General features: G+C 36.9%; 1 protein-coding gene and 1 long non-coding RNA gene across 8 annotated transcripts in view; one reads left to right on the forward strand and one right to left on the reverse strand.

The window, feature by feature from the left end:
• Positions 1 to 21,226, forward strand: part of PDE5A (phosphodiesterase 5A) — a 136,019-nt gene that overhangs the window by 102,563 nt on the left and 12,230 nt on the right. For 6 of the 7 annotated variants that reach the window (XM_014949942.1, XM_014949941.1, XM_014949939.1 and 3 more), the window contains 7 exons: positions 922 to 1,006; positions 5,104 to 5,279; positions 6,738 to 6,797; positions 11,735 to 11,881; positions 14,689 to 14,814; positions 16,850 to 16,944; positions 20,936 to 21,023. In XM_014949942.1, coding sequence (XP_014805428.1) covers positions 922 to 1,006; positions 5,104 to 5,279; positions 6,738 to 6,797; positions 11,735 to 11,881; positions 14,689 to 14,814; positions 16,850 to 16,944; positions 20,936 to 21,023 — 777 coding nt within the window. The remainder of the gene's footprint in view (positions 1 to 921; positions 1,007 to 5,103; positions 5,280 to 6,737; positions 6,798 to 11,734; positions 11,882 to 14,688; positions 14,815 to 16,849; positions 16,945 to 20,935; positions 21,024 to 21,226) is intronic. The other variant, XM_014949940.1, reaches the window with a different exon arrangement.
• LOC106892631 overlaps positions 1 to 21,226 on the reverse strand; it is a 50,896-nt gene that overhangs the window by 24,193 nt on the left and 5,477 nt on the right. The gene's annotated exons all lie outside the window — the stretch shown is intronic.

Below are 21,226 nucleotides of genomic sequence, written 5' to 3' on the forward strand. Positions count from 1 at the left end.
ATAATATTTATGTACCCATATGGGGGGGGGGGGGGGTGTCATATACAATTAGAGATTGGACCAAATGTACTTCTCAGCAACTACTACATTATTCCAGGAGCAGTCAGAGCACGACAATGTCCTTTTCTCACCAAGTATTTGAAAAAGATGCATTGTCTTTCACCCCCCAAATAAATTCAGTTTCCTTCTCTTGGAGCATGAGACATGATAAAAGGTCTTTGGAAGACTGCAGAATGTTGACCTAGTTGGTGGTAGTTTTCCTCCCTGTTTTTATTTGGATCATAATTTGATCTCCATTAAATCCTCTATCATTGCATTGATTGATTAATCAAGGCATCTCAAACAAACCAAAAGAGTTTATGAAAATGTTAGTGCCACAGAATGCACAGCTAGCTTAATGTCAGGTAGTTACTCTTGTTTTATGACATCTGTTCCTTACATTGCTATATTGCAAGTGAGGAGATAATGCTGGAAAGGGGAGAGGTCAATTCCTTTTACAGCTCATCACCTGATGAGACTATAAATGTTTCCTAAAGCTCATCTGATCTCTTATTCACCTTCACTGAGTTAAACACTGCTTTGGTGCAAAGTTGTCATTGTCATGGAAGTGGTACCGTCTAATGAAAGAACTTATTCTAAAATTAGCACAGTTTTAGCACAATTGCACAAGTCCCTGTAAACTCCTACTGAGTGAAGGTTGTCATCATTACCTGTATTATTATTCACCAAAGTTTGTATCAGATACGGTGTTTATTATACTGTCCAGACAAAGATGTGGAAACTCTTTGAAGACGTGATTGCTTTTTGAAGGAGTATGTAAGCCAAGAACAGTCGTAGATCCCAGCACTACAGCTCTTTCATTTCAGCCACTTGAACCTCAGTCTTCAAAATTGTAACTGTATCTTTTTGTTTGTTTAACAGAATGACAATGCTGAAAATGTAAACCAACCAATAAAGAGTTTGCTGTGTACACCAATAAAAAATGGGAAAAAGAATAAAGTGATAGGTAGGTATCTTTACAATGAATATTTTTATACCTTTCATAGAAATATTTTTGTGCTCCACAGTAAAATCTCAGCAACATAGAATCTCAACCCAGGAGTAGAGATCCTTGATTATCCTGTTTTCAACTGATAAGTCCACTGCAAATTTCTGTAAATTGACTGTAAATTTATTACCTAATAACTTACTCTTGCAATACTTCACCATTTATATAGCTTCTTTGTATTTAAAAATTTTTTGTAAGTAAAATTCTTTTCATTGCTTCCTGTTCAGAGAGTCAGTTACTGTTCTTGCTTGTGTACATCTTTTACAAGGCAGTGATAAGAGAAGTAAATAAAAGTCTTCAGGCCTGAGCTGTCTGTAGTGCTGGGCTTTCGGGAACAGTGGTGGCATGTGGAAAGGCCAGCTGAACAGCACAGTGACAGTTTCCTCAAATGAGACTCGGGCATAGAAAGATTCATATATTAGAAGGCTAGCTGCTGGGCTGTTTTGGTGCTACGAATTGCCCTTTGGAGGTGCCTGCTTCTATCTGTGGATTACATAGGGAACCTACAGTCCTATCTATAGGTGTCTAAAGCCACCCAGTGTAAATATCTTTTGCAGCATCCCCTTTGCTTTTTCTAGAATTACTTTTCTGCTATTTAAGAGTGGCCATAGTACCACTGGTTTCCTGGGGTAACGTTTTCAGAAGTAATTTGACATCACTTAGGTTCACATAGGCCTAGATGCTTATGAAAACTTAGAAGCCTAGTTATCTCTAATTCCCTAAAAATACTTAGGTGGCTGTCGTCTGGGTCCTCAAAAATGACTATACACCCGAATAGTTTGGAGGATCTGGTCAGGGAATAAGCTTAATGAGCTTTAAGCCTTTCAGTGAGTTTCAGATTCACCTTAAACAAAGGGATGATGATGCTTTTGGAAATTATCAGGACTTCCCTGTTGCCTGAAGAGTAGAATGAGTGTCAACCTGCTTTCTTGGCATCAGTAGGTTCCACCAGCAAACAGAATATAATATATACTGATTCCAAGACAGCAGCATGAATCCAACTTCCTCAGCTTTACAAAATTTGGCAAGTAAATGCCAAGAATGCATTTTTTAATTGGTCTTCAACTAATTTTTCTTGAGAATTATGGCAAAACTGCATAACTCAATGTACAGAGTAAATATGAAGTCCCTTTTCCATGAAGACAGATTTATTTTTTTTTAACTCCTGAAGCACAAAGAAAAATATGATCTTTACCTAATGGAGTTCTCTGAAATTTCTTTTGATATCAGCTTCATTAATGAATTCTTTTACTACTATGTTTTAAATATTCTACCAGACCCTAGAAGACCAAGATGAAGATTGAACTGTTGAGCTTTATTAGAGTGATTTCACTATGCTGTTAGCTATTGATAAAACAATTGCATTCGATCTCGTATAGGTTTTTCTTATTATTATTATTACTTTCTGTGAAAGTTCAAACTGAAAGTTTCAGCCACGCTATCCATTTAGGTGGATTTTTCAAATCTGAGAAATTTTCATTGGGAAATGTTATTTGAAGTCTATTAAGGTTTCACAGCCTGCCTAATATCCATATCTTTAATAGGTCAAGGTCAAGAAGTTGGCTTTGGGACCCAGAAGTTCTTTTAGCATACTATATACTATATAAGAGTATTATTATAATTAAGATTAGTATACCCAAACCCAAAATTTGGGAAGTGCGGTGTGCAGATGGGTGTGGGTAGGAAAAAGTGTCCACAGCAAAACCAAGCAAATCTTATTGGCGAGAAAGATGAAAAGAGCTTTTTTATTTTCCTGACTTGTACATTTTTCAGGTATGTGGTGAAAGCTTTACAGAATCTTTCTGTGGTTTTATAACTATGTCCCAATAAAAGAGTTCCTTTAATTGTAATGTATGGACCCTCAATGCCTTGGGGAAGCTTTTGAAAAAGGTTAGAGTAAAAAGCCTTATGTACTACGTAGTATACTTACTGCAGTTCTCTCATTTTTTAAGAGACGTTAATATGTATCAAAATGCTGTGTCTTTTAAGAATTCATTTGCTTTTGTGGCTCATTCACTGTTGAATCTTTATCTTGTGTTTATTACATCACAGTTACTACGGAAATAATTATAATTTCATAAACAGTACTAAGCAGATCTGAAAGTGAGTTTCATGAAATTTTCCTATAGAGTTTTATAAGTCAGCTTCTCTTTCCCAGGGAAAGTTAATCTTGTTCTTAGTGACTCCTTATTTGCTGGGATTGTATATTTTTACTGTCATTCAAGTATCTAGTCATGTCATTCTGCTAAGGTTCAGATACCACAAGCCTTGCCACAACAGTTTACAGCTACAGTTGTAATATTCTAACTGATGTCTAAATTAGAGGAGATTCTGATACTGAAATAAGTTCCCCAAACAGAATGTAATTTGGAAACAACACAGTGTTACATTGTCCCCAGACATTAAAACTTGTACATGCAAGGCCAATGTTCTAAAAACACAGTTTGCATGTGTGTGTTACATTCTTTTCTGCAGTTTTTCTACCTGCAGTAGCAGGGAAGATGAGCACTTGCTCCCTCAAAGACTTCCCCCCTTTTAATTAAAAACCTTGATGAACTTTTTTAGTCTGTAAATATGGAGTACTAAAATGGTGGAAATACTTTAATGTAAAAATTATTAGCACTGACAGGACCTTACAGTAGCTGCTGATTATGTTCCCTGTTGGTACTGCTGTGAAATAGTATTGATTATAATTTCTTCCCTACTCATAAGCATAGAGCAAATCTGGCCCCCCTGACCTTAGAGTGGCAAAGTGTAAGAAATTCAGATTCTGTTCATATCTCCTGTGTAAATTAGGAGTAACTCTATTGACAGAAGAAAACGTAAAAATTGCTAAGAGTGTTCTGGAAACACCACACTAAATAGTTATCTTTTGCTGCTGAAATACATATTTAATGTTTCATTCTTTCTCCTGCAAAATGTTCTTCATAAAATACCTAAAGTACAAACTGGTACACAGTAGCCATTTATAGAAACTGAAGACTTTTTCATTTAGTAATTTTTTTCAGAATTTTTAATTTGCAGCTATTACTTTCACTGGGATAATTACTTGCAGTTGGCCAGGAAAAGGCCTGAAACTGCTAGTACTCACACTCATGAGAGTGAGAAAACATTTGGACTCACTTAAGACAATAATCACCCCGCAAACGGTTTTGGCCAAAGACAAGATATACTTAAAGTGCAGCTGCTTTAATTAATATTCTGATTTCTTAACAGAAACTGCCATCCACTAAGTAAAACTAAAGTGCAGCATATGTGTAAATTTCCCTCTGCTTAAAAAGTTGTCAGGGATTTAAGCAGCAGCAAGGTTTGGTAGAAGTTACCTGTCAGACCTTTCAATAGCATGTGCAGAAAAAAAACCCCAGAAATTCTTAACAAAAAGTAAAGAGATGCAACTATCAACAAGTTTGAACCTAACAAGCTGAATTCAGGAAGATTCTTTTCAATGAGTTTGGTCATTTTTGGAGTAAGCTGTAATTAATCACATCCTCATAGAATCAGTGAGTATACTTAAGCTTTGAGTCTCAACTTGGATATTCTCTGTTTCGTTCATTTATGTTAAAAAATTTCTAGTACTGACTCAAATAAGGAAGTGAAAACTCCGTGTACTACTGTTCTGACTTTCAGAAATGTTCTTTTGGCATGGTTACAAAAATTTAATTAGCCTCCAAAGGACAAATTGTCTTTAGGGATTAAATCAATCTAGAATACTATTAATAATAAAACCTAGGATGAAAATGACCCTAGAATTTCACAAGATGCTCACGTCTGTAAAGTCCTAAATTTTTGTTTTACAAATCCTAATAAATACTTTTGAGTCTACTAAGCAATATATAATGTTTTAGCATTTATTCTATAATACAATGCAATTACTCTAAAAAAACTTCAGGGAAAATCCTACAGCGCTCCTTGTGTGTCACTTTTAGGTGTATTGGTGGTTTATACCATAGGCTAAACTGTGCTAGACGTAAATTTTTGTCTTGATGTTCCACACAATAGGTGAAATGCCAGCAGCTCTCTGCAATACTTCTTTTAATTTCTGTATCCTTGCATAGGGGTTTGCCAGCTTGTGAATAAGATGGAAGAAAACTCGGGAAAAATCAAGGCTTTCAACAGAAATGATGAACAGTTCCTGGAAGCATTTGTCATATTTTGTGGCTTGGGGATCCAGAATACACAGATGTATGAAGCTGTGGAAAGAGCCATGGCCAAACAGATGGTGACATTAGAGGTGAGCTCAAAATCTAGGTGGTCCTTAATTAGCTCAAAACAGATCCTCATTTTCTCCAGACCCTGTCTGGTCTATACCTAAGTGCAGTTACTCACATGGATACTGAACAGAAATTATTCTCCCCTAGGAGAACAGCATTTGGCCTGTTGAGTTGCATAGGAATTTTTCTGCTTGTTTCTCTATCTGCCAGGAGATTATTTTATTTAGTATTGTATTTTAACTTTACTCATGAGATTTAGTGGTGAGCTGAATGCATCTTTTCCTCTACATGAGGCTACACATTGGCCACGTAGCAGGTTTGCTCTGGTGCGTAGGAAGAGGAAATGGTTTGGAGGATTAGGGGCTTCCTTTTCTTGTCTGAGGTTTTCTGTGATGATTTTGGATCAGTTCTTTAGACAAACTGGTTTCTAGAGTAACGGCAGCATTATTGTAGGTTTTCAGCAATTTCCTCAGACTCCATCGAACCACCAGAATTAATGTCATCTGGTCTCAGCCTTTGAATTGGTTAGTGTTAAGTTTAATAGCTAAAGAGGGCTTTAGTCTGAGAAGTTGAATTACTCAGGTGATAACTTGAAGCTGAAAGTGAAAAGTTTGTAGACTTTGGATCTCCTAACATTCATTATGTAAACAGAGTGTTTGCAGAATTCCTAAAATGGGGATTATGTACCCCGTAGCCTCTAGAAGCAGCATTACAACTCTCAAATAAACCTGTATTAAGTCATGTTAAATCAAAAGGTGTTAAAATTATTCTCAAAATAATTTCAGTGCTTTAAAAAAGAGATGTTTGTTTATATGGCAAATTAGCAATTCTCTTTATAGATACTGTAACTTTATAGATACTATAGGCAGTCCAGAAGGATTATAGATTAGTATATAAAATGAGTTCTTTACACAAAAAAAGTCAGTCTCTCGTTGCTAAAAAAACCTCTGTAACATTTTCATGTCCTGTGTTCTCAACAGTTTAAAAAAAAAGAGCTTATTTTGTTAATTTAAAACAAACATATTGTCTTTCAGACTTTTTTGCTGAGTTTCAGTTAGGGCAAACCTTTCTTTTATGTCTGAATAAACTCCTGAAAGGATTATTACGGCAACAATGTCAGAATCATAATTATAGCTGTTTCATGTATTATTTGTCTTTGAAAGTGGGGCATGAAAACTTTCCAAAGAGAAAATCAGAGTTCTTTGCTTTTTTTATAGAAACTATTTACATTTTCTTGGCCTAATTACCTCAAGAAGATTCTGTGCTGTGGGAGATTTGTGAAAGCTACAAACATCTCCCCATATGCTTTCAGAGAACTCCCTTAATACCAGTGTGGGCCCTGCATGGACACTAGATTTCATCACCAAATGCAATGCAATGCAGAGCAGCTGCAAGCAGAAAATTCTGCTTTAGGAAAAATACTTTTTAATCATATTGCTCTTTTGCTTGTACTAAGGACCGCTTTTCTCTTCCTGTAGGTTCTCTCATACCATGCTTCTGCTGCTGAGGAGGAAACGAGGGAGCTGCAGGTAACAGCGGTAATTGAATTTTTTACTATTATTTTAGAAACATTCCATTAACAGAACAACAAAGGGCAGACCTTTACAGCTGTGATTCCTAAATATGAAGAAACACAGAAATAAAAATTATAGTGAAGCTTCAACTGATCAGTTCCTGAGTTGAATCAATACATCACATAAAAGGGAAATGTTACAATGCCTACAATGTGAGATACAGGCTGGCTAGAGAGCTGCAATTACAGGAGAAGCAGAAGAATACTGAGCGTCTTTCTCATGATTTTAAGTGACAGTAACAACTGAAGCAACGTTAGCATCAACTTACAGTGATTAGTATTTCAGAAGCAAAATGTTGAGAAGTCCTCTTTCTGCAGCTAAGTCTGAAGGTTGTATATTTTATATCTTCGGTACCTTTCAAGCATCCCAAGGATGGAAGCAGCTTTATGCCCTTACACAGAAATTCTGTAGTTGTTAATGTTTTTTATATTTATGGTTATTTTTCTTTGCAGTGTCCTCATGTTTAATTCTGTGTTTAGAAACCACTGCCTAGGCAATAGCGACAGCTATGATTTCAAGTGTGGTTCAAAGCACAGCCTGTCCTTAGTCTCTCTAGTTCTCTCAGTTCTGGGGACACAGCATCACCTCTGCTGTACGAAAAAAAATAATGGAGGGATGGAGATGAAGGTAGACATAGGGGACCACAAGCTGGGTAATATGGGACAGATTTTGAACCTCAGTCCTACCACACTGTTGTTCATTGATAAAGAGGCACTGACAAGACCAGCATGCAACACATCTCCTATGGTTTCTCTTCAGGGCTTGTGTTGTAATCTCTGTGGCTACATCTTTACTGCTAAATAAAACAGAACTACAATAAACCTATCACTGAATCGGTGTTCACCCCTACTGTTTAACTGTCCGTGTGCCCCCTAGCACTGTCTTGGCCCTTGTCAACCACCACTTTCTAAGGCAATACCAGAGCACGTAGTACCAGAGCACATAGCCCAGGCCATCTCCAATAGGCAGCGTGGATAAGGGCACCAGATTTGGCTTTCTCTAGCCTGCAGCACTATTCGGGCAGGTTTTGCACCCTCAGATATACCACATATCCTCATGTCACATCCCATGGCATGAAATAAATATCCTTATTTTCATGCTATGAAGCAATCACTCTGAATTTTAACTGAGCAATCAGATTAGTTCAGATAATTTGAGATGAAAAAGGAAAACAAGCACATACATCTTCCCTGAGAGACAGAACCTGTATTAATGGCAACTCCCATTGGTTTTAGGAGCAAAGAAGACCATAGATTCACAAAGGAATGAGGCAAAAATTACCCTCAAGTATTCCAGTGAACATCACAGAACTCAGTTTAGTTTTGGAAGCCACTCTTGACCCTTGAGGACAGAGCACTGCTTAACCCTTAAAAGTTTACATTCTTCTTTTCTAAAAATTTAAAGAAGCTCTTGTCTTTTCAGATGCACAGCTTTGTAGTACAAAACAAAAAATGTAGTTCTTTCTGTTATTTTGTAACTAAACACAATGTAAGATTTAGTATAAGAGTTTTCCCCTATCTAGGACAAATGCTGTCACAAAGTTCCCCAGCAGAATCAATGGTATATCAAAATAGGTACAGGACTTGAGCTTTATAGCATAATATTGAAATTGTACTTACTATCTTTGAATCATTATATTTAATATATACTTTATTAGGGAGATATGGCATTGGCAACACAAATTGCTACAGTGTGTCGCAAGTGAAATACGTGACAACAGAATTATCAGCAAGTGGTTCCTCTAATTTAAAACTGTAGCTTTCAAATACATTTAATTTGTGGACTACTGAAAGGCTTAGATTGGAGCAGCAAAACCTTACAGACAGATTTTCAAGCTACTTACAATAGCCTTGGTTTTCTTCTTAATTATCCTGTGATGAGATATGATTACAGACCCTTACCCTAAAAATCCATGTGGTACAGTAACATGGTTAATACTCCTACACTGCAGTCTTTCAGTTAAATCAATTAAAACCTTACTCTTAAAACAAGGAAAACAGACAAATCTTGCTCTTTAAGTATCTGTTGTTAGCATGTACCCTTTGAGATACAGGATCATTCCTGCCTTTTTTCCTTTTTCTTTTACTCAGGAAGCAGAACACAATTAAATGCTGCAACTATCAACCTCTCTAATTTATTTTTCCTGAAACTATTTGCTGTTTCTGTTCATTTATAAAGGTAGCAGTACGTGAAAAGAGATAGGGCCAACTGAGTTTCAAGATCGAGTAATTCATGTTAAAACATCAGTTCTCCTATTCCTAGTCTTAACCTAAGTCCTGGGTAAGTACTGACAAAGGGAGTACCTGCTACCCAAGTTGGGAAAGCTAATTTACTTCCTTAACTTCTCCTCTTAGTCCTGGGAGAGAGAGAGGTGATTCTAGAAAGTAGTTCAGTGCAAGTTATTATTTTAAGTACTGACTCAGGGAAATATGTAAATGTGGCAGTTCTTATGCAAATTATTATTTCCTTGCAATCTAACTTAAATTGTCAGAAAGCTGGAGAGAACTTACTTTTTCTTTTTTGGTGTGCTGACAAAGACTTACCAAAAACTTCTATGAAATACTTCTGCTAGTATTTTTCCCTAATTAAGAATAACCTCTACCGCATTACTGGGATACTTTTGTGTTGACTATCTTCCCACTAACACATCGTAGAAAGACTTCAGTTTTGAAATCAGCATGTGGAACCACTAACTAATATGAAGTTTGCCTGAAGTGATAGATGGATATTACTCGTAGTTTATTCCAGGCTTCAGATTGTAGAATTTTGATGAAATGTGAGGAGATCTGATCTAAGTGCCTAAATTACAGTATGTAGCAAGTCATTATGTATGAACTGGACCCTCCCTGGTGGCTAGAGCTAGCACGTTGCATATTACAATTTTTGTTCCACTACTGAGGGTCAGCTGATGAATGGCAATTTACTTGGCTTCAGAATATTATAAATTTTTATTGCACTCCTATCATTGTATCAAGCCAGACAAAATATATTAAAATTATGTTTCTGGATATAACTTTTTGCAATTTGCTTTGTTTTGCTTCCAAATAAGCTGATAGCACAGAAGAGAGATGCTTCATCAGGCAGTTTGGACTAGATGATTGTTTTAGGTCCCTTCCAACTGGAACTATTCTATTCTATTCAATTCATTATCTGCCTTGTGTAATAGGCTATGGTCAAATATTTCACTTTCATCATCATTTCCATATTACATATTACGGAATCGCATATTGCATCAGTCACCTCCTTTCAGCCTGGGTCCTATTTGCAACCTGCGTTTTATCATACAAAATAAATGAAACAAAGCAAAACTGTTTATAGTTGCCATTTAGTTACCACACTGGACCCACATTTTCCTTAGCCTTCTTTTGCTGCCAGGGTATTTATATAAACCATTTTTGTTGCCCTTCCTATCCCTCACCAGTTCCAACTCAAGCTGAGCTTTGCTTTTCCCATTTTCATACCTGCACACTTTGGTAATGTCTCTATATTCTTCCCAGGTAGCCCATCCCCACTTCTTCCTTCTGTGTACTTCATGTTTTCATTTGCGCTCACTCAGGAATTCCCTGTTCACCCATACTGGCCTTTTACCATGCTCGCTTGACTTCCTGCATGCCAGAATGGACTAGTCTTGTGCTTGAGGCTTTCCTTGAAGGTAATGCCTTGCTGTGTGAAATGAAGTTATAAGCTTTATCTGTAGGTTTTTCAGTCATAGAACACAAGTTTTTTAAATTATTTTCTGTACTTAACCAGGTAATAACATAGAACACAAGTTTTTAAAATTATTTTCTGTACTTAACCAGGTAATAAATGGAGTCACTAATCAATTATTCACTACTAATTACTATTCATACAATGCCTATAGTAAGCAATAGTAATTAAAAAATAGTAATTATGCAAAGAGGGAAAATAATTGGCACATTCTCGTCTTCTCTTGGCTATTTCATGCTCTTTGTAATATTCATGAGGTGGAGAAATTGAGCAAGAGCTTCTACTTTGGTCAATGCTATTGACCATAGCTCAATAAATTGAAATTAAAATAGCTGATGAACTTTCATGCTGTAAAATAGGGGACAGATAACTCTACTGGCTTCAGTAAACGTAAGTGGAAATATCTGATCCAGTTAAATAACACTAGAATAGCTATAGAATGCAGTTTTTTATGTCTCAGCTGAAATGAAACAACTGTAAAAAAGTAGCACTGAGCGTTCCACCTGTTATTTTACTGAAAAAAATTATACTAGTTTTTTTTCTATAGTGTAAGACTTACTATTTCAATTGTTAGCAACCTTAACATCTGTGTGGGGCAACTAGTACCTTTACTCTGAATTTTATAACTAGAAAGTGGAAATGTAATATATACAGTTGTAATAATTCTACGGTTTATAAGATTGTAGATCACAGATTAACACCAATTTTTCAGATTTCTAGCTCTTAGAAAGCTCTGTCTGTGGACATGTTCTGACTACCATAGCACTGAATGTGGATTCTGTTAGGAATTCTGTTCTACTGGCATCTCTTTCCTCACTGTTTTTAGAAAATTGTCAACAGTTACAGATTTTGATGTCTGCACATCCATAAAAACAAACATATAACTGCCTTTTTTTCTCAGTCTTACAAGTTCATACATACTCTTGGTTACAATTTACTGTAGGTGATTTAAGTAAAACTGGCCAGGTAATCCTTTCCTTATTCTCTTGATCTGTGGAAAAGTGTGTGTTAAATCTAAGCAAAGAAGATCATATTAAACAAGAAAGGCTAAGGAAAGATAAATGAGAAGTAATCATCAGGTATAACGTGAAGGTAAAATTTAGTATCTCATTACTACTCTGCTGAAAAAGCAGGTATTTATGTTATGCTTTCACTTTCCTAGTACTAAATAGTGTTCTCTTGTTCTTCTCTAGGCTGCTGTAGTGCCATCGGCACAATCTCTCAACCTAACTGACTTCAACTTCAGTGATTTTGAGCTATCAGATTTTGAAACAACACTGTGTACAATTCGGATGTTCACAGACCTCAACCTGGTGCAAAATTTCCAAATGAAACATGAGGTATGAATGCTGTCAAATGCTGTTTCACAAAAAGAGACAACTTAATTATTAGAAAATAAGGGGAATAGTGAAATGAGCCTGCCATAAATATAATTTCAAGGCCAGGTTGGATGGGGCTTTGAGCAACCTGGTCTACTGGGAGGTGTCCCTGCCCATGGCAGGGTGATTGGAACAAGATGATCTTTAAGGTCCCTTCCAACCCAAACCATTGCATGATTCTATGATAATTGGAAGTCTGTATTAAAGAGTAGTTAGCAAACTAGGAAGGTATATATAGTGGGCGGTACAGGGGCTTGTCCTCAGTTTGGTTCTACTGAATGATTAATAATTTTGTTAATGGACTGTAAATGCTTTTAGAAAACTTGGGGAGTGGAGGTAGAGGACTTGGTTAAAATTCTAATGAGTTTGAAAATGTATAGCAATATTTCAAAACTAGCAAGAATAAATATATAAAGACTAACAAAACCAGTCAAATGCATAAATTAAAAATGGTAAAAAGAAAAATAGCTAATGGTAACAGAAAAAAACATTTCTCAGCTGCTAGTATCAGAAACGATGTAAAAGTCAGTAGCAAAAAGAGGCAAATTTCATTCTTTACTGACAGAGAGGCATTTAAGGCCCATGGAGCAATTATATTGTAGCTCATATTTGCAGAGATAAACAGAGATAAAAATTAATTTAAAAAAATAACAATTTAGGAGATTGAGTAAAATTTGACTAAATTAAGCTGGTTTTCTCCAGAAAATAGAATATTGAAAATGGAAATGGTAGCAACTTTTCTAGTAAGTGAAAGACTATTATAAATATGACAGTAATATTGTTCTCTATGTCCATATAAGGTAGTAAAAGTAATTATCTTAGTGTTACCCCCACAAAAGATTAGATTAGAGATTAGGGGGAACTTTATAGTTATAGAGATAGTAAAACTGAAACAGATTACTTATGTGGGCTGCGGAAATTTCCCTGAAGGTTTTTACCAATAGATCTAGTTGTAGAAAGGCATCTGTCAGAGGTGATCTAGACTGGTATTCCTATTTTGCTCCTGGCTCTGGAGGTAGACTAGATAACCTCTTAGGCCTCTTCCAGTCAATATACACAATTTCTACTTGTAAAAACCTTCATTTTTTAATACTTTATTTTTGCTTTCTATGTTTTTCAACAAAACTTCAAAAGTTTGGTATCACAATGCAAGATTAATTTGGAGGACTTCATAGGCAAACAAATTAGTAAAAGAAAACAGGTATCTATTTTCTAGATCACCAGTTTATAGACCAATTTAGATCAGTAGTGTTTAAGGGCCAAAAGGAGTACTGTACTACCTAGTCTGATCTCTTGATTATCCCAGTAATTAGTTTCACCTTTGTAGTAAGGCCAAGAACTTGTACTTCCTTAAGGGGTATGTCCCAAAAGAAGAGAGGGAGTCAGGTGGTCCAAGAGTGAGTGGGCTTCTAGTTCCTAGTGGGGCAATTGTAATGAATTTGCAAAACAAAAATAATACCAGGACAATTGACACACAATTACCCATCTGAATAGAAGTAAGAGAACATTGACAGCTTTGAAGCTACACTTCCAAGTTTCCATATTGGAGCTAAACAAAACTAGCAGTAGTCTAGTACTCCTTTTTTAACAGTGGGAAGGCAGCGAATACTGCTGCTTTTGTCTCTGTGGAATCGTTTATGTGGGTGAATGACACTGGATTTTTATTTCTGTCAGTACAACATCTTTCACTAGGAACACCAAAAATTTTCTAGAACAAACTAAGGCCTAGATTCTCATCCAGCATTTAACATAGAGCAGTATGCTGTATCCACTTAAACAAAAGGACCTGTTTTAGTACACATCAGATTACTATCTGACCTTCATCCCTTTGACTTTCTTAGAAGTAAATTATAACCCACAACTTGATATAACCACTGATGTGCAAAACATCCAGGACGTACTTTCTTCCTGCATAAAAAACTACTACCCAGCAATATAGTAATCTCTGTCGTTCTATCATTTGTGACTATCAATTGAACTTGCCAAAGTCCAATTCTGCTTGTCTTTTGACAAGCTGCTATGAGGGAAAAGCCACATGTTCATTGTCAAAACAGGTCTTACAAGAACTCTGTCATTAACAGCCTTCCAGTACCTGAAGGGGGCCTAGAAGAAGGATGGGAAGGGACTCTTTTTAACAGGGAGTGTATCAATAGCATGAGGGGTAATGGTTTTAAACTGAAAGAGGAGAGTTTTAGATTAGATACTAGAAAGAAATCATTTCTGTGAGGGTGGTGAGACACTGGAACAGGTTGCCCAGAGAAGCTGTGGGTGCCCCATCCCTGGAGGTGTTTAAGGCCAGGCTGGATGGGGCTTTGAGCAACCTGGTCTGGTGGGAGGTGCCTCTGCCCATGGCAGGGGGCTGGAACTCGATTATCTTTAAGGTCTCTTTCAACTCTAATCATTCTATGACTAAAAAAATCAAATTTTCTCTTTGAAATATGTTATTACAAACAAGGATTTTTTTCTCCCAGTTAGCTGAATATAACTCAGTTTCTGAATTAACAGCAGTGCATCTGACACTAACATTTAGCCATTAGTACTAAAACCCCAAAACCCACAAGTATTATGTATTCAATGAGAGGCTGTAACCATATTCTTATCTATGTTCACCGTTACAAGTATGTTATATTTGAACTTAATTGAGTTAGAAGGAGATTATTTTCTGTAAGAGAGACAGATTCCAAGCGGATTAGACAAAGATTTGTTTTCATAAAGAGAACATATTTCTAATACATTTACAGTTAATTATGTGATGCTGTTTCTTAAAGGTTCTCTGCAGATGGATTTTAAGTGTAAAGAAAAATTACCGGAAAAATGTTGCTTATCACAATTGGAGACATGCCTTTAATACAGCGCAGTGCATGTTTGCTGCTTTAAAATCTGGTAAAATTCAGGTACATTTTGTTGTTTCTACATCAAGAATCTTCTGGCTAAACAAATTCTGTAATGATGCTTAGTTCTGATTGTCATGTCAGTAAGAAGTTCATCATCCTGTGGTATTGCTAGTGAAATCAAATTTTTTCTGCTGAAGACTTCTGGCTTTAAGGGCTTGGTTTGTGAAATTGTTGTCATGTTTTTATGTACCGAGTTTCAGTTGAATCCTCTGGAAATGATCATGTAGATGTTCCCAATAGGAGTATCTCAAATAAGGCACATGCATGATCGTGTCCTTTTTTAAAGTTAATGCTTATGCTACAAGCAAGTCAAAAAGGCAGAGAAGGAAAGGACTGACCCTATTTCAGGATGTTTCCTTATAATATTCAACAGGAAATTTTTTAAGTTCAAACACAGAGCTGAGTACAGCTTTAGACAAACAAAAAAACATTTTTTGGAGATAAGGATTTCAATGCACTTTTCAATGCTTTTGAACAATGTTTCAACCTTCCACTTAAAAGACACAAAATAATTTACACAACAACCTAATAATTCATTATTACAAGTACTGAAGGGCTAGATGATCCCCAAAATAAGATATTGATTAAACTTTTTTCCAGAATATGCTTTTATATTCTTGAAGAAAACAAAATGTTTGTGTCCATTCTGAATTAACATACTTCTTCAATTTGATTACAGACAATTGTTATTAGTTGGTTTATACTATTTTTCAGTAAGCACTTCTGAGAGAATAAATAAATTCTATTTGTAGACCAAAACCCAATACCAATAGTGAAGAAGCACCCGCTTTGCCTACAAACTTTGTCTCACTTAAAAAGAAAGACAAAGGTGCTGGAAGAGACAAAGTCAAGGGCTTTCATATTCCTAGTTTTGCTCTGTGTGCGGGTCTAGCAGTCTGTTATGATCCTGATGGCTTCCTTGCTATTTTTGTAATCCTGTCAATCTCCACTGCAATTTCCATAAATTCTTTTATTCCTAACTACATTGGATTCACTCCACAGTGATTTTCATTTCCTAGACTCTGAAGTCAGAACAGCATTGAACACAAGTCTCTCAATTTTCTCTAGTTTGAGGGGAAAAACAAGCACTGGGGGACACCTCTTCCTAGGAGAAATATAAAATCAGTCATTTCCAAACTGATTTGTCTTTTGACTAGACTAAGGACAGGTTGCATTATCTAGAAAGCAGATGCAAATCTACAGAAGCTGTAACTGCTAAAGAAAAAATGGATTTGATTGTACAGAGGGTACAGCCCCACAGTGGCAGTGCTGTCACAAGCAGTTCTTTGATTCCTGTCCTGACTGTTGTGCCTGCTATTCTTGTCCCATTACAAAATGCTGCATGAATACTGTAGCTTTATCCAGCCTCTGTTTCTCACTGCACAGATTTAAATAAATTTTCTATCCAATTCTATTGAACAATGTTAAAGATACGAAATAATCACAAAAGAGAAGCTGTAACCCCTCCACTAATCCTTGTTGCAGGTCCAGCAAAAACTCTTTAATAATGAATCAGACATTGTTAAATTTGTCTTCCATGGGTTTTCAATTTCCATTAATTTATTTGTCCAGTGATCGATGAAAAACATGACATTTTTCCCTTCTGATTATTCTGATTATTATTATTGTATTTGTATAATGAATTTTTATACCTACCTAAGGAATGTAGCCTAACTCCCTTGAGATAACAGAGGAGCTGAGCTAAAAGTCATGGGGCCAGAATTTAAAAAAAATTCCTCATGCTCTGTCTTCACTGCTGCGTGACATTATGTAAGTCACTTCTTCTGTATCAGTTTTCTCATCAGTACATATAGGGCTAGATGATGTTCCCTCTGAAAACTGCACTGAGGCAGTTGCACCACAACTTGAGAGAGAACCATTACTCTCAGTATACCATTGTATGTCCTTGTCCTCCTTGGGCCAGAACTCTATCTGGTATGTGGGTAAAGACAAGACAGCAGATATAAAACACATTGTGCAAAATAAATCCCCATCACAAAGCTAACTCACTTCTTGTATTACTCTTCACATATAGAGCAAACTGACTGACTTAGAAACACTGGCTTTGCTGATAGCAACTCTAAGCCATGATTTGGATCACAGGGGAGTGAACAACTCTTACATACAAAGGTAAGCAAGTCTGAGAGAAGTTAAATAAAAACAAATGAGTATCAAAACCACAGAGCTAACTTAAGTACCACCTAACTGATTTGATAATGTGTGGCTGTGCAAAGGAGTGGGTTTTTACAAAGCAGTAAGTTCGAGAACAGCCAGAAACATTAAAGTATCCAAAGCAAAGATGCACCACCTTAGTTGTTGACTAACTACGATGGCAGATGGAGTGGACTCTTTGTAGACTCTGCAGGGGCAGTGTCTTTCTGCTCCTGTTTCGGATGTCCCATCCCCCAGCTCCCATACAGTGACAGCCAAAGGTCCCAGCTTCTCAGGGACAGGGTGGAGGAAATCACAGAATCACAGAATCACAGAATTGTAGTGGTTGGAAGGGACCTCAGAGATCATCGAGGCCAACCACAAAAAAAAAAAAAAAAACCAAAAAAAACCCCCCACAAAACAAACAAACAAACAACAACACCAGCTCCCACCACCTAACAACACAACAACAACCTCCAAACCAAAAAAACCATCACCCACCCACACAGCACCCCACCACAAACCAGTAATCTTGGGCACTAGAGCATGCCCTGAAGAACCATGTCTACACGTTTCTTAAATACCTCCAGGGATGGTGACTCCACCACCTCCCTGGGCAGCCCATTCCAATGCTGGATAACCCTTTCAGTAAAGAAATGTTTCCTAATATCCAACCTGAACTTCCCCTGGCGCAACTTGAAGCCGTTACCCCTTGTCCTATCATCTGTAACTTGGGAGAAGAGACCGACCCCCACCTCTCTACAGCCTCCTTTCAGGTACTTGTACAGAGCGATAAGGTCTCCCCTCAGTCTCCTCTTCCCCAGACTGAACAACCCCAGTTCCCTCAGCCTCTCCTCGTAAGACTTGTGCTCCAGACCCCTCACCAGCTTCGTTGCCCTTAAATGTGCAGCTTTTCAGACTGCTCCCTGCCCAGCCAGCTCTTCCCTTCCTCTTAGTCCAGGCCAGCACAGAACTGAGATGTGCAGCCAGCTGATACAAAGGTGTCTCTCTACCATTGCGAACTCTGATTATTTTACTCAGGATTTTGTGATGTTTTTCCAGAATTCTATATTGCTTTGGATAAGATACATATTTAAAATCACATTAAAAATGTATGAATGTTTTGCATTAATTTTAGGTTATCTGTATACTTTTGATCAATTCTGGAATTACAGAAAAAACTTTACAAAGCAAAAAGTCAAATACATTTTAAAACCTTGAAACAAAATATTTTTACTAAACAAAATATTTTACTTTGAAGTTACCAAAATGAAGCATCTGAACTCTCCTAAAATTTCCTCCATATTTTAATTTTTTAATAAAAATACTTGGTTTTCTAAACTTTATTAATAGTTTCAGATCTGCGCCAAATGTGTTTTTCAGTTAATTTAGTATTCACTTCAAATAACAGTGTATGATTCTTCATTAAAGAAATAGCTTGACTTAAAACATGGCATAATGCGATTACTGTGATATGGCAATGTGACCTGATCTGACCAGAGATGGGGAAAAGATATGCAGAAATGTATACTTGTATATTTTCCAGGCAGAGTTGGAGGGTGGTTTTGAAGCTACCTTTAGAAGAGGTCTGCTGTTCTCGCTGTGTGTAAAGTATGATACTAGGGGAGAAAAAGTATGATACTAGGGGAGAAAAAGGCTGTTTGAGACAGAGAATACTGAAAAGAAGAAATTAAGTAAGCTGAAGCAGAATTCCTGCCTTTCAGATAGTTGTTCAGAATAACACTAAGACTGATGTGTAAAGAAGAAGAAGAAAACCCAACAAACCCCAAAACCCCACAAAATTGAAAGAATAACCTTTTTCTAGTTTCCTAACAGAGGATTCCAGCAGTAACTGTAGCCTTGCAGTGATTGGAACCAGCTAGCTATTTTTTGCTTTATTTATTTAAAAATAAATTTCCTGGAAGACATCTGGAGATGCGTCATCTCCTCTCAAAAATGTCCTGGGAAAGTGTCATAGACAGCATAATCTAACATTCGCACATGCTGTAAAGCAGTGATGATTACAGCTTAATAATTCTTTTTCAATAGGAAGTTCCATGAATTTTGTTTTTAAATCCCTTGTTTAAACCTAAAAAGTTATTTTTTCCATGAACAGATCTCTTTTGTTTTATCCTTGGCAGCAGGGGGAATGGATACTTAGCATATGATTCTTTTCTTAAGCAACAGGATTTAAAAAATTAAAACATTTCTGGTAGTAGAAATTACAGGAAATGAATTGTTTACTATTTAGAGTTCTTTTGGTAGATACGCAGAGGTTTTATTTTCTTTTTCTTCCAAACCCCCACGTAAAGTAGGCAAGCAGAGAGAATGAAAACTTCATAACCAAACCACTGTGTTGAGAATGCAATGGTGTCCTTTGGCCCAGCATGGTGGTTTAATAGAAAAGCTGTATACAACAGAAGTAGGACCTGAGTTCATTTCCAGCACTTCTGTCTTCCCAGACAGCCAGGGTCTGTAAGTACTGAGCAAGCTCTAGCTTGGTGCAGTACTTGGGAAGATAACCTAAGATATTTCTCACATATTTCTCTCTTCAGTCAGGATGAACTTTAGGGCACTCAGTATGCATCCCACTTAACTCAATGGGAATTTCACCCAGCATGTGTTGGCACCATCCTACAATTTGTTTCCTTACAGAAACACACAGCATATTTGCTCTATACTCCTTTTGCAGTGGTCTCAGAGGAGGTGCTGGGCAGCCAGCCCATAATCCTCAGGGGCTCGCATCTTTTAATCTCCCTTTCCGCATTTTTGTTTGTCTTTCCATCTTTCTCTCAACATTTTTGTGCTTCCTAAATCCCCGGAGTCTCCTCTTATGACTTTTAGTTGAGTCTCTGTGTGCACTCACTTACAGAGGGACCCGGTTCTGCAGCCACTAATTCATGTGAATGATCCTTAACCATACAAAAAGTCCCCTGGAACTATATGCTAGAAAAGAATTTCTTACATGATTAAACATTTGTAGGTCAGATTATAACTAGAGTAATAGATTCAGGATAAGCAGCAAAACAGACTTCCAAAAGAATTCCGATTTAGTTGAAGAGATAGCATAAGCAATGTAGGACTGAAATGTAGGACTCATTTTCAGGGGCTGAAAATGAGAGAGTAGCAAAAGCTAAGAACATTATTATGCAATGAGGAACAAGGGGAAATTAGAAATCCACAGAGAGGAGGAGTTTCTGTCTTTTGTCTAAAGCTACTCACACAGTAAATTCTCTTTTCTAGATTAAGATAGCTTTAAGTTCTGCATCCGCACAGTTGGTTTCATGCTTTTTTTCACTGCTGGTACTACCACCAATATCTTGTTTCCCTTTTGGATTTTACCCTGGGCAATGGTTAGATAATGATATTGCAGTAGTTTGGTCTTGAAAAGAGTAGTGATGAATGAAGTACCAATACAGTTACTAACACTGGGTAGTTACTTGATCAATCTTCTGGGCCCTGCACCAGAGTCCACTGAGGTCAGCAGGAATTTTTCCATTGGTATCAGTGGGCTTCCGATTAGGTCTGCATTATTATTTACAAGCTCAGTAGTTAAGCTGACTAAATAACCCTGGTAGGTGTTTAAAATGTTACAAAACTAAATTTTGCTTGTGAATCAACCCTCTTGTTGCCTTTCGTTTTCATAAAAGAATTTTCACTCTTTATTAAACCTTGTATTACATTCTCGCTCCTTGTGTGCAGCTGGTCTCTACAAGTAACAGAAGGCAGAAAACTAGAGTTATCAGTGCTCTGACAAAGTAACAGCATTATCTTTTTTATCTGTACTCTCCTTGCATCCTTCCAAATGTATTCATTTTGTTTGGCCAGTTAACACAGAAGGGGGAAGAACAAGCATGAGTCGGTGGGGGTAAACTGATAATGAGAAAAGAACATTAAAAGGGAAGTTATTCCTGGATTATTAATATGCTTAATTTGATATCTTCATCTGATGGGTCTTTTTACTCCTCAGAAGCGAACATCCACTGGCTCAACTGTATTGCCACTCAATCATGGAGCACCATCATTTTGATCAATGCCTAATGATCCTGAATAGTCCAGTGAGTGCCACATTTTTGTGTATGCCGAAGGAAACTATTCGCTATTTTACTTTTTATTTTTAGCTTTTGGATAGATTCCCATCCTTATACATTCCTAAGTGATCTTTATTCCTTTTTGGGTAAAGAAAGCAAATGCAGCAGTTCTGAAATTACAGTTCCCTTGCTGAGTGCCACCAAACCTTTCCAAGTGTCGCCTGATAAGG

This window comes from Calidris pugnax, unplaced genomic scaffold (genome assembly GCF_001431845.1).
Source record: "Calidris pugnax isolate Ruff unplaced genomic scaffold, ASM143184v1 scaffold42, whole genome shotgun sequence".
NCBI classification, from domain to species: domain Eukaryota; kingdom Metazoa; phylum Chordata; class Aves; order Charadriiformes; family Scolopacidae; genus Calidris; species Calidris pugnax.